Genomic DNA, 14205 nt, shown 5'->3' with positions numbered 1-14205 from the left:
ATCAAAATTGTTAAAAGATTTGAAAGCAATTCTAATAAATGCAACAGTTGTGCAATGGATGAGGATATTGACTGAATAATAGCACATAAAACATTGTACTGGCACAAACTAATAATGAATAGAGTTCAGGTATTTTGGTGGGAATTCAGGCAATTCAATTTATTGTACAATTTCACGTTTTTCTTATGATGCTCTCATACATGAGTTTTCTTACTATATCAGGTCTTTAAAAAAAAAATACTTTGATAAAAGAAAGAAAATTGTATGTGCCTCATTTGCATATACACTGAGTAAAGAAAACATTAAGGACACCTGCTCTTTCCATGACATACTCACCAGGAGTGTCAAGGTTAAAGCTATCATCCCTTATTGATGTCACTTGTTAAATCCACTTCAATCAGTGTAGATGAAGGGGAGGAGACTGGTTAAATAAGGATTTTTAAGCCTTGGGACAACTGAGACATGGATTGATACATGGATTGTATTTGTGTGCCATGAATGGGCAAGACAAAATATTTAAGGGGCTTTGAACGGTGTATGGTAGTAGGTGCCAGGCACACCAGTTTGTGTCACACTCCACAGTTTCCCATGTGTGTCAAGAATGGTCCACCACCCAAAGGACATCCAGCCAACTTGACACAACCATGGGAGGCATTGGAGTCAACATGGGCCAGCAACCCCGTGGAACGCTTTCGACACCTTGTAGCGTCCATTCACCGACGAATTGAGGCTGTTCTGACGGAGAGTTAGATGTGTGAAAAGGTTCGTTTGACTATTGTAAGCTCTATCATACAGTGTATCGTGATATGTGGTCCAATCACTTGTTCCAATAAGACTATGGCCCACAAATGCACAGCAGAACCTGAAGTGATAACAGTTGAAAGAGTTCAAGCTTTTGTAAGAATTTTTTTTTTTTTAGTTTTGCAATGTAGATGCTGATAGTGGTTTGAAGAGAGAAATGTGGGCACGTCAGCCAATGGTTAGCCCAGGGGACGTGTAAGAACCTCGACCATTAAAACACAGCACAAGAGTGGTAAAGGGTCACCAGAACAAAATGTAAGTCATCAATCCAGCAAGATTTCAGTAACAAGTGGATTTTGCACCCCTCAAACACAGGAAATAGATGGCAGTGTTGCTGTATCACAGTGTGACCCCCACATCTTCAAACCCTCCACAGTGATCCCACAGAGACAAACACTTTCTCCATTTATCTGTCTCTCTCTCTCTTTCTTTCTGTATTATTCTATGTATCTGAGCCCACTCTTTCACTTTCAGTTACAGCAAAATGTACAATGACATTTAAAGGATGAAATGTACTATGTGTCAATGTCCTCTCTCGTTCCGCTGATGCCTGTATAGATTCTGATTGGGTAGCAGGTCTTTGGTTCTGCTGCGGTTCGCTAAGATGACCCTCTTTACCAGAATTCCAAGCCTCTCCCAGTCCCTCTAGGAAAGTTATACATAAATAAACAAGGAAACGTACACCTCAGGTACACCTCTCTTCTTTTTTCTCTCTCACTCTCTTCTGCTTTGACCTGCCTTAAACTCACCCTCAGACCAGACCAGCCCTGACTGCAGAGTAAAATGTATTTTCTGCTAAGTAAACTTCCCCTGCTTCAATTTCATTCCCTTTAAGGCGGTCTTACACGTCCCCTGGGCTAACCTTTGCCTGCATTTCTCTCTTTAAACCACTATCAACATCTACACTGCCAAACTCAAAAATAGGTTTTGATTTTCTTAAATATGTTGACCTCTTTGACCTGTTATCATTTGAGGTTCTGCTGTGCATTTGTGGGCCTTAGTCTGATTGGAACAAGTGATTGGACCACATATCACAATATATGAAAGAGCTTACAATTAAACTAATATTTTCACCCATCTAACCCTCTGTCGGTGGCTACTATACCCGTTAGTCTGTGAGCTGCACAACAGTTGTTCTCTCATTGAATGGAACTCTGTAAAATCCCCTTCAAACCTATCGAACTGGTGAAGTGACCACAGAGCAGAACTCCAGTTTCCAAGTTTTCCTGCAGGATGGGTGTCTGTGATTTGTAAGTGGCTCTTTCAGAAGCCTGGTAGGAGATATTATCAGGTCGGCTGTATGTACTCTGGATCTGTGAGTCTTGCTCTGCAGCCCTCTGCAGCCCTCGTAAAATAGCAGGGATAATGAAAGAGGGTCTGTGAGCGGAGCTGAGTGAGGAACACTGTCTGTGATTGTGTCGTGGGTTTAGGGGCCCCAGCCTAATCACAGCTCCCCAAGAACCCCCCGGGCCCATATCATGTTTTCCTAGTGTTTGGGATTCTTAGACTGTGTCTTTAATTCAGAGAAAATATTAGACTTAATTTTTTACATGAATTCATACACATGAATCACTACAGAATTACAGTGCATTCGGAAAGCATTCAGACCCCTTGACTTCTTCTGCATTTTGTAACGTTACAGCCTTTTAAAATGTATTTAAAAATGTAAATCCTCATCAATCTATGCACAATATACCATAATGACAAAGCGAAAACAGGTTTTTAGAATGTTTGCAAATGTATAAAAAAAATTCAAAACAGAAATACCTTATAAGTGTTCAGACCCTTTGCTATAAGATTCAAAATTTGAAATCTAATAACAAAATCAAATAACATTGAAAGTCAATATATATATAAAAAAATATTTAAAAAAATAAAAAGAGTTCTTAACAAATACCTTATAAGTGTTCAGACCCTTTGCTATAGGATTCAAAATTGACCTCCGGTGCATCCTGTTTCCTTGATCATCCTTGAGATGTTTATACAACTTGATTGGAGTCCACCTTTGGTAAATTCAATTGATTGGACCACAAAGACTCTTCCTAGAGCTGGCTACCCGTCGAAACTGAGCAATTGAGGGAAAATGGCCTTGGTCAGGGAGGTGACCAAGAACCCAATGGACACTCTGACAGAGCTCCAGAGTTCCTCTGTGGAGATGGGAGTACCTTCTCTGCAGCAAGGACAACCATCTCTGCAGCACTCCACCAATCAGGATCTTAAGGTAGAGTGGTGAAATGGAAACTACTCCTCAGTAAAAGGCACATGACAGCCTGCTTGGAGTTGACCAAAAAGCACCTAAAGGATTCTTAGACCTTGAGAAAGAAGATTCTCTGGTCTGATGAAACCAAGATTGAACTCCTTGGCCTGAATGCCAAGAGTCACGTCTGGATGAAACTTGGCACCATCCCTACAGTGAAGCATGGTGGTGGCAGTATCATGGTGTGGGGATGTTTTTCAGCGGCAGGGACTGGGAGACTGGATCGAGGGAAATATTCTTGATGAAAACCTGCTCCAGAGAGCTCAGGACCTCAGAATGGGGTGTAGGTTCACTTTCCAACAGGACAATGAGTGGGCTCCCAAGTGGAGCAGTGTTCTGAGGCGTCACTACAAACCCTGATTTGATTCCAGGCTGTATCACAACCGGCCGTGATTGGGAGTCCCATAGGGCGACGCATAATTGGCCCAGCGTCGTCCGGGTTAGGGTTTGGCCGGGGTAAGCCGTCATTGCAAATAAGAATTTGTTCTTAACTGATTTGCCCGGTTATATAAAAATAAATAAAAATTCCTCTTCCCCTTCAATAGGCTGAAAATATTTGGCGTGGGCCCTCAGTTCCTCAAAACGTTATACAGCTGCACCATTGAGAGCATCTTGACTGGCTGCATCACCGTTTGGTATGGCAACTGCTTGGCATCCGACTGTAAGGCGATACACAGAGTAGTGTGTACGGCCCAGTACATCATGGGGCAGAGCTCCCTGCTATCCAGGACATATATACAGTGCCTTGCGAAAGTATTCGGCCCCCTTGAACTTTGCGACCTTTTGCCACATTTCAGGCTTCAAACATAAAGATATAAAACTGTATTTTTTTGTGAAGAATCAACAACAAGTGGGACACAATCATGAAGTGGAACGACATTTATTGGATATTTCAAACTTTTTTAACAAATCAAAAACTGAAAAATTGGGCGTGCAAAATTATTCAGCCCCCTTAAGTTAATACTTTGTAGCGCCACCTTTTGCTGCGATTACAGCTGTAAGTCGCTTGGGGTATGTCTCTATCAGTTTTGCACATTGAGAGACTGACATTTTTTCCCATTCCTCCTTGCAAAACAGCTCGAGCTCAGTGAGGTTGGATGGAGAGCATTTGTGAACAGCAGTTTTCAGTTCTTTCCACAGATTCTCGATTGGATTCAGGTCTGGACTTTGACTTGGCCATTCTAACACCTGGATATGTTTATTTTTGAACCATTCCATTGTTGATTTTGCTTTATGTTTTGGATTATTGTCTTGTTGGAAGACAAATCTCCGTCCTAGTCTCAGGTCTTTTGCAGACTCCATCAGGTTTTCTTCCAGAATGGTCCTGTATTTGGCTCCATCCATCTTCCCATCAATTTTAACCATCTTCCCTGTCCCTGCTGAAGAAAAGCAGGCCCAAACCATGATGCTGCCACCACCATGTTTGACAGTGGGGATAGGGTGTTCAGGGTGATGAGCTGTGTTGCTTTTACGCCAAACATAACGTTTTGCATTGTTGCCAAAAAGTTCAATTTTGGTTTCATCTGACCAGAGCACCTTCTTCCACATGTTTGGTGTGTCTCCCAGGTGGCTTGTGGCAAACTTTAAACGACACATTTTATGGATATCTTTAAGAAATGGCTTTCTTCTTGCCACTCTTCCATGAAGGCCAGATTTGTGCAATATAGGACTGATTGTTGTCCTATGGACAGAGTCTCCCACCTCAGCTGTAGATCTCTGCAGTTCATCCAGAGTGATCATGGGCCTCTTGGCTGCATCTCTGATCAGTCTTCTCCTTGTATGAGCTGAAAGTTTAGAGGGACGGCCAGGTCTTGGTAGATTTGCAGTGGTCTGATACTCCTTCCATTTCAATATTATCGCTTGCACAGTGCTCCTTGGGATGTTTAAAGCTTGGGAAATCTTTTTGTATCCAAATCCGGCTTTAAACTTCTTCACAACAGTATCTCGGACCTGCCTGGTGTGTTCCTTGTTCTTCATGATGCTCTCTGCGCTTTTAACGGACCTCTGAGACTATCACAGTGCAGGTGCATTTATACGGAGACTTGATTACACACAGGTGGATTGTATTTATCATCATTAGTCATTTAGGTCAACATTGGATCATTCAGAGATCCTCACTGAACTTCTGGAGAGAGTTTTCTGCACTGAAAGTAAAGGGGCTGAATAATTTTGCACGCCCAATTTTTCAGTTTTTAAGGATATGGCAGACATATGCCCCCTTTGGAGAGATTGGGTACCCCTAGTAAACTGAAAAAAAAATCTGTCAAAAATTGCTAATATATGCTAATAAAAATTATTATTGGATAGAAAACACTCTAAAGATTCTAAAACCGTTGGAATTATGTCTGTAAGTATAGCAGAACTCACAGGGCAGGCATTCTTCCAAACTAGTTTTTGTGGCCATGAAAGTTGGAGCAACTTTGACGTCATGTCCCCCACCCTTCCCAACCAGTTATGATTCTGGGGAGACTTTCTATCTCTTCCGCTAGATGTCCTCTTTCAGTAGAGCTTTGAATCGTTCAAATCCCGCGAGAATTGACCCTATGGGAGTGAAATTAGTGCGTGCCACGAGAGAATAGGCTGTGCGTAGGGGCGCGAATTGGTCCCAGCCATTCCTTTGTTCCAGCACTCAAGAGAAGGGCAGACGATGGCCGATTGAATTGAAGTTTGTTTTGCGTGTCTAAAACATCATAAAGCTTGCTTCTGCACTTAGTTTGACCTGTTTAGTCGACATATAATATGTAATTTTGAAGTTTTGATGCGCAACTTTTCCGGACCAGAGGACGTTTTGGGTGCATTTCAGCTGATGTTATTAGCAGTAGCTAATACAAAGACGCAAGACTTGAAACCAAACGATGTACTGGGTAAGTATGAAGCCTTCCAGAACATTCTGAACGAAGACCATCGAAGGTAAGGGAATATTTATGCTTAAATCTGTGTTTCTGTTGACTCCAACATTACGTAGAAATGTAGCTTGGAACTGAGCGCCGTCTCAGCATATAGAATAGTGTGCAATTTCTGTAACGTTAAAAATAAATCTAACAAAGCGGTTGCATAAAGAAGCAGTGTATCTTTCTAACTATATGTAGAACATGTATATTTAGTCAAAGTTTATGATGTCTATTTACGTTATCTTGCCGCGCTACCTAGATTTCCTGCGGGCATTTTTGAGTAATTTCTGAACGTGAACTCACTGTAAATGGACATTTATGGATATAAATGGCATATTATTGAAAAAAAAAATATGTACTGTGTAACATGTCATATTACTGTCATCTGATGAAGATTTTCAAAAGGTTAGTGAGCGATTTATTTTTTAATCCTGCGTTTGTTGATTGCATGTTTTGGCTATTCAAATGAGCTGTGTCTGGTGGTGGTTTTACATATATATGTGCTATGTTTTCGCCGTAAAACATTTTAGAAATCTGACTTGCTGGCTAGATGAACAAGGTGTGTATCTTTCATTTGAGCTATTGGACTTGTTAATGTGTGGAGGTTAAATATTTTCAAGAATATTTTTGCGTTCCATGCGCCACCGTTTCAGCTGAACGTGGGAGGGTTGATTCCCAATTGGGAACCAATATCGTAGACAGGTTAAAAAGTTTGAAATATCCAATAAATGTCATTCCACTTCATGATTGTGTCCCACTTGTTGTTGATTCTTCACAAAAAAATACAGTTTTATATCTTTATGTTTGAAGCCTGAAATGTGGCAAAAGGTCGCAAAGTTCAAGGGGGCCGAATACTTTCGCAAGGCACCGTACCAGGCGGTGTCAGAGGAAGGCCCTAAAAATTGTCAGACTCCAGCCACCAAAGTCATAGACTGTTCTTTCTGCTACCGCACCGCAAGCTGTACCGGAGCGCCAAGTCTAGGACTGAAAGGCTCCTGAACAGCTCCTGAACAACATGGCCAGCCTGAAAGGCTCCTGAACAACATGGCCACCCTGACTATTTGCGTTGACCCCTTTTTTATTTGCATGGACTCTTTTACACTGGCTCTTTGCACACTCACTGGACTCTACCCACACACACATATACTACACTGACACTCCCAACACACACATACACACACACACACACACACACACACCCACACACACTACATAGGCTCACACACAAAAAACACACACACACACACCTGCAAATTGACGCCACACACACACGTACACACTCACACTTTTCACATTAGCTACTGCTACTCTGTTTATTATATCCTGATTGCCTAGTCACTTCTACCCCTACATACAGTACACCTACATGCAGTATATTACCTCAATTATCTCAACTACCTCGTACCCCTGCACATTGACTCAGTAACAGTAATCCTTGTATATAGTCTCGTTATTGTTATTTTAAAATGTTACTATTTCCTTGTTTATTTGTTTTACTTTTTTAACTTAGCATTGTTGGAAAAGGGCGCGTAAAGTAAGCATTTTACGGTGAAGTCTACACCTGTTTTTCGGCGCATGTGACATTCTAATGGCCGAGAATTTGATGTTCATTTCTCTACCATAAGCCACCTCCGACATCGTTTTCGAAAATTTGGTAGAACGTCCAACCGGCCTCACAACAGCAGACCAATCATAAGCTATGGACAACGAACACAATTGCATTTTATCGATGGCAATTTGAATGCAGAGATACCGTGACGAGATCCCGAGGCCCATTGTCGTGCCATTCATCCACTGCCATCACCTCATATCATGTTTCAGCATGATAATGCATCGCCCCATGTCGCAAGGATCTGTACACAATTCCTGGGAGCTGAAAATGTCCCAGTTCTATGACCTGCATACTCACCAGACATGTCACCCATAGAATATATTTAGGATGCTCGGGATCGACGTGTACGATAGCGCGTTCCAGTTCCTGCCAATATCCAGCAACTTCGCACAACCATTGTAGTGGAGTGGGACAACATTCCACAGGCCACAATCAACAGCCTGATCAACTTTATGAGAAGGATATGTTTTGCGCTGCGCAAGGCAAATAATGGTCACACCAGACTCTGACTGTTTTTCTGATCTATGCCACACATTTTTTTAAGGTATCTGTGACCAACAGAAGCATATCTGTATCCCCAGTCGTGAAATCCATAGATTAGGGCCTAATGAATGTATTTAAATTGACTGATTTCCTTATATGAACTGTAACTCAGTAAAATCTTTGAAATTGTTGCATGTTGCGTTTATATATTTGTTCAGTGTAGATCCTAAGGTTACCTTAGAAGACAAAGCACGAACAAAGAGATGCATACAAAGCCAGACGCCTAGGAAATGAGAATTGATCATACAACCTTCCTCCATGGACTGGATACAGGAGAAAGAACAAAGCCATTTAATTCCATTTAGAACATCTGAAGGCATAACCTAAAACCAACCACCCTTGACCAATCAAACGATACCAAGTTTACAGTGTAACCTGACCACCAAGGCCCAATCTCCAGAGGGGGTCACAGCATGTAAAAGGCTTGTGTGGGGGATGGGACCAATGTGAATGAGACAGAATTCCTAAGAAGACCATAAAACCTTTTTGCATAGGGTAAATCAGAGTACAATTTACCACTGAGATAATACATTCATACAGATAGCATCAGATGTATCTGATTTAAAAAAAATACATGTTTACCTTTATTTAACTAGGCAAGTCAGTTAAGAACACATTTTTAAGATAGAATAATACTATAGTATCCATGTTTGGTATCTATCACATTGTATAGTCAGTCCTCTGAATACTGTACATTTTGGCCCTTCAGATGGGGAAGGGCTGACTAGTCCTTGGGCATTGTCCTTCGTTCCATTCCTTGTCTTCCTTGACCATTTGCCATGCAACTCCAGGTAACAAAGAGCACATAAATTAGGGCTGAGCCTACAATCTGCTTTATCTCCTAATGTATAGCACAAGTTGACTGCAGCAGGTATTAGCTTAAAAGTAGCTGAAAGAATGCACATTTATTGAAAAATATCTAAATAATTGTTTTGGTCCAGACCAGTCATAGACTTCCATGTTTGGCCCAAATCAAGGCTGGTCTAGACCGACCAAATCTGAACCAAAGATAGACATCTATGTTTGGGCCAAATCAAAGCCGGTCCAGACCTGTACAAAAAAAAATCAACGTCCGTGGACGTTTAAATAAACAAAAAATGACAAAAAAAAGACATCCAAAATATGTTGCGTTGGTCTGTGATTAGTGGGTTATTTTAATGAGCCAGGGCAAACTCATTCGGATGGGGTTAATACTACCACGGTGGAAAGAGGAATGTTTTGTTAGAACAACATTTTAAGACACGTCAGCAAAATGTATGTAGGTAGTATATATCTCTGATCATTACGCACAAGGTTCGTGGACATCATCATCATAGCGCGAGGAGAGATCAAACCTGTTCGGTAGGTGCAGGCTATAAAGTGTAGTCTACTTTTGCTAGAGGGATACTGTACCTATCGTTTTAACATGCTTTTCTCGTTTATGACAACGTTATACAACGAATTAGGTATATATGTTCACTTATAGATTGCCTAAACGTTTAAAGGCGCGCAGTTACCATGGCAGTGTCAGCTCTAACCGGATTCTCCGTGGTCAGTTTGCTCAGTCTCGGCTACCTGTCGTGGGACTTAATGAGTCCGAACCAGGTGGAGAGCGAGTCAGTTCCGAACTTTCGAGACCGGTCACCGGTACCGCATCCCCCTCACATCATCTTCATCATGACGGACGACCAGGGTTTCAACGATATCGGTTACCACGGCTCCGACATCCAGACACCGACGCTGGATAAGCTGGCCGCGGATGGAGTGAAGCTGGAGAACTACTACATACAGCCCATATGCACGCCATCTCGCAGTCAGCTGATCACCGGCAGGTAAGTGCATCTTTTATCACCAGATCTGAAGTAGCCTAGAGAGTTGTTATTTTGTAGTCAACTAATTCATGATGTATTCAGACAGATGTTTTTCTCTATGTCTTTTTTTCTAAGCATTGTTGTATTTTTATCTGTAGGATCTTTTCCCTATAGTTGGAGTAATGTGGAGTAACCAATACCGAGTAGCCTCAATAGTAATGGAAGAATAGATGGGTCCTGTCAGGGACGTTTTAAAGGATTTGAAGACATTGGTGGCTTAGCCCAAAGCCAGTAAGGGGGTCCGGGCAAAAAAACAAGGAATTTCAAATAAATTCATGAATTTGGTGCACTTTGACATGAACATTGAGAGATTAGAACATTGAGAGATTATATATTTTTCAAATAGATTACACCTTCCCACCTGCCACAGCAGACACTGCCAGTACTCAATTGCAGTAGCTATGCTGGGTCTCTCTACTCTGGAACACTCTCTACTCTGGAACACATACATTAATGTTCAAACGTTTGGGGTCACTTAGAAATGTCCATGTTTCTGAAAGATTGTATTTTATTTTGTCCATTAAAATAACATCAAATTGATCAGAAACACAGTGTAGACATTGTTAATGTTGTAAATGACTATTGTAGCTGGAAACAGCTGATTTTTTAATTGAATATCTACATAGGCGTACAGAGGCCCATTATCAGCAACCATCACTCCTGTGTTCCAATGGCACGTTGTGTTAGCTAATCCAAGTTTATCATTTTAAAAGGCTAATTGGTCATTAGAAAACCCTTTTGCAATTATGTTAGCACAGCTGAAAACTTTTGTGCTGATTAAAGAAGCAATAAAACTGGCCTTTTTCAGACGAGTTGAGTATCTGGAGCATCAGCATTTGTGTGCTCGATTACAGGCTACAAATGGTCATAGAAATTGCTAAGAAACTGAAGATCTCGTACAATGTTGTATACTACTCTCTTCACAGAACAGCGCAAACTGGCTCTAACCAGAATAGAAAGAGGAATGGGAGGCCCCGGTGCACAACTGAGCAATATATTTTCTGTATAATTTTTGACCACTAAAAAAGGGCTGGACCAAAAACATCCAGGGCTGAAGCCCCAGAATTCCAGGCCTAATGATGCCACTGGATCCTAAAATTCAGTGTTGGTTGATCCATATATCTGTCTGTTTTTCAACTTTTTGACCATTCATAGTTGATACATTGATTACACGGAACCCAAACCAGCTGCGCGTGTGCGCCATTGTGCATAAATGTATTTTCTCCCCCCATACCAAACACGATCACGACACGCAGGTTAAAATATTAAAACAAGCTCTGAACAAATTACATTAATTTGGGGACAGGTCGAAAAGCATTAAACATTTTTGGAAATTAGTTAGCTAGCTTGCACTTGCTAGCTAATTTGTCCCATTTAGCTAGCTTGCTGTTGCTAGCTAATTTGTCCTGGGATATAAACATTGAGTTGTTATTTTACCTGAAATGCACAAGGTCCTCTACTCCGACAATTAATCCACACATAAAACGGTCAACCGAAACGTTTCTAGTCATCTCTCCTCCTTCCAGGCTTTTTGTTTTCTGGACTTTATATTGCGATTGGCAACATTCATAAATTAGGTGCATTACCTCTACCGACCTCGTTTGTCTTTCAGTCACCCACGTGGGTATAACTAATGAGGAGATGGCACGTTGGTACCTGCTTCTATAAACCAATGAGGAGATGGAAGAGGCAGGACTTGCAGCGCGATCTGCGTCACAAATAGAACTGACTTCTATTTTAGCCCTTGTCAACGCAGACGCTCATTGGCGCGTGCCAGCCGTGTGGGTGCAATAATTGAATAACAGATTTCTACATTCATTTTGCAACGCGAGCGGTGTAGTCAGGGTATTAGGCTACTTTCATTGTTAGTCAATTACTTGAGGGATCAGACATTTTATGCCTTTGTGTCCCTCTGCCCAGGTACCAGATCCACACTGGCTTGCAGCACTCCATCATCCGACCCCGTCAGCCCAACTGCCTTCCCTTTGACCAGGTCACCCTTCCCCAGAGACTGCAGGAGGCTGGCTACTCCACCCATATGGTAGGCAAGTGGCACCTGGGCTTTTACAAGAAGGAGTGCCTGCCCACCCGCCGAGGCTTTGACTCCTACTTCGGTTCTTTGACAGGCAGCGTGGATTACTACACCTACAAGTCATGTGACGGCCCAGGGATGTGTGGTTTTGACCTCCACGAGGGGGAGACGGTGGCATGGGGTCAGGGGGGGAAGTACTCCACCCATCTGTACACCCAGAGGGTGAGGAAGATCTTAGCTGCCCACGACCCTCAGGCACAGCCTCTGTTTATATACCTCTCCTTCCAGGCGGTGCACACACCTCTCCAGTCCCCGCGGGAATACATCTATCCATACCGCAGCCTGGGCAACGTGGCCAGGAGGAAATATGCAGCCATGGTGTCGGCTGTAGACGAAGCGGTGAGGAATGTGACCTATGCCCTTCGTAAGTATGGCTACTACCAGAACAGTGTCATCATATTCTCCACTGACAACGGAGGCCAGCCCTTCTCCGGGGGTAGCAACTGGCCTCTGAGGGGGCGTAAGGGCACCTACTGGGAGGGGGGCGTGAGGGGGCTGGGCTTTGTCCACAGCCCCCTGCTGAGGCGCAAGAGGAGGGTGAGCAAGGCCCTGGTGCACATCACTGACTGGTACCCCACGCTGGTTGGGTTGGCTGGGGGAAACGCGTCACAGACCGAGGGGCTAGATGGGTATGACATGTGGGGGGCCATCAGTGAGGAGAAGGAGTCCCCCCGACTGGAGATCCTCCATAACATCGACCCTCTCTACAACCCGGCCCGGAGCGGCTCCCTGCAGAGTGGCTATGGCATCTGGAACACAGCCATCCAGGCCTCCATCCGCGCAGGCGACTGGAAGCTCTTGACCGGAGACCCCGGATACGGAGACTGGACCCCGCCCCAGATGCTCCCTGGCTTTCCCGATGGCTGGTGGAACCTGGAACGCCACCTGGAACCTCAGAAGTCAGTATGGCTCTTTAACATCAGTGGAGACCCGTACGAACGCTATGACCTGGCCGAGCAGCGACCAGACGTGGTCAAAGAGCTCCTGGCGCGGTTGGTGTTCTACAACCGGACTTCGGTCCCAGTGCGGTACCCCTCTGAGGACCCCAGGGGCGACCCAGACCTGAACGATGGCGCGTGGGGACCGTGGGTGGGGGACGATGAGGAGGACCACTGGAACGGGGTTTATCACAAAAAGACCAAGAACCGGAAGAAGTACAAGCTGTCCAGAACCAAATCTTTCTTCAGGAGACTTAACACTAGAATCATGTCCAACCGGATATAGGAGCTGCGTAAATCTTAAGCCTCCCTATAGAGATGATGTGGAACCAGACTTTTAAAGCAATTACTTGTTTACACTCCACAAGTTGTATGTTTCTGTAAGTCTTCTTTTGTAAACAGTGGCTATATGATTTGTGATCAGAATAAGGTTGACTATGGAATTTTGAGTTGAGTTGAGTCCAACTACACACACCTGTGACAGTAGCTCTTGCTGTTGCTGTATGTTTTCTGCTGATAAAATGAAGAATCAGCCACAAATAGACTTATTGGATGATTTATCTATTCTCCATTATACTGTAGGATAGTTGTTGATATTCAAGATAACCCATGTTTGAATGGGGTATGTCAGAGATACTGTATACTTTTCTGTTTCTGTTGGAGAATCTCTTGAGTGACTCATTTGAATATGAATAAATATGAAAAAGTTCAAGATTTCCACTCTTCTTCAAATGCCTTTTCTGAGGTTGATCCAGTAGGTCAGACCAATGTCCCCACATATCATCACATTACACTTTGTAGACTGGATACATCAATGTGATGACTGAGGTAACATTGCCCTCTGATGGAAGTTAGGAAAAGCTCAGTTTTTATGCCAGCATACTAGAACCTGTAGCCTCTTCACTCACTTCTCTTTTAACAAATTCCAGTCGATTAGAAGTAAAGAGAACCAACCAACTCTAACCTATACCGAGTCTTATGGAAATGGCAGGAGGTGCCGATTCTGAAGGTACCAGATTACGGTTGGATCTAGTCGAAATGTGGAAACTATACCATGCACTAGGGTCAATGTTAGCACCTAGTTAGTAACTTTTAGTAGGCTTGTGGCTTGCTAGGCCATTGTGGATGAGGGATGGGGGATGGACGTTTAAGCCGCAGATTCCAGCTCCGAGGGTCACGTTGTCATGACGTGGTCCTTTCTGGGTATAGATCATGGTTTCC

At 43.1% G+C, this 14205-nt stretch overlaps 1 protein-coding gene across 1 annotated transcript; it reads left to right on the top strand.

Moving 5' to 3' along the window:
• Positions 1–9269: 9269 nt before the first annotated feature.
• On the top strand, positions 9270–13696 carry LOC110488630 (arylsulfatase I-like). The gene is made up of 2 exons (XM_021560917.2): positions 9270–9915; positions 11875–13696. Exons 1-2 carry the CDS (start codon positions 9602–9604, stop codon positions 13268–13270), a joined length of 1710 nt encoding a protein of 569 aa, XP_021416592.2. The 5' UTR covers positions 9270–9601; the 3' UTR covers positions 13271–13696.
• The last annotated feature ends 509 nt before the right edge of the window (positions 13697–14205 follow it).

The sequence above is a fragment of the Oncorhynchus mykiss genome, chromosome 14 (genome assembly GCF_013265735.2).
Source record: "Oncorhynchus mykiss isolate Arlee chromosome 14, USDA_OmykA_1.1, whole genome shotgun sequence".
Taxonomy (NCBI): Eukaryota; Metazoa; Chordata; class Actinopteri; order Salmoniformes; family Salmonidae; genus Oncorhynchus; species Oncorhynchus mykiss.
This window is presented reverse-complemented; position numbering and strand designations above follow the sequence as displayed.

Excerpts from the sequence above, each read along its gene's own strand:
- LOC110488630 (XM_021560917.2), top strand. The coding sequence starts at position 9,602 with ATGGCAGTGTCAGCTCTAACCGGATTCTCCGTGGTCAGTTTGCTCAGT. Across the intron at positions 9,916-11,874 it reads AGTCAGCTGATCACCGGCAG|GTACCAGATCCACACTGGCT; the intron begins GTAAGTGCATCT and ends CCCTCTGCCCAG.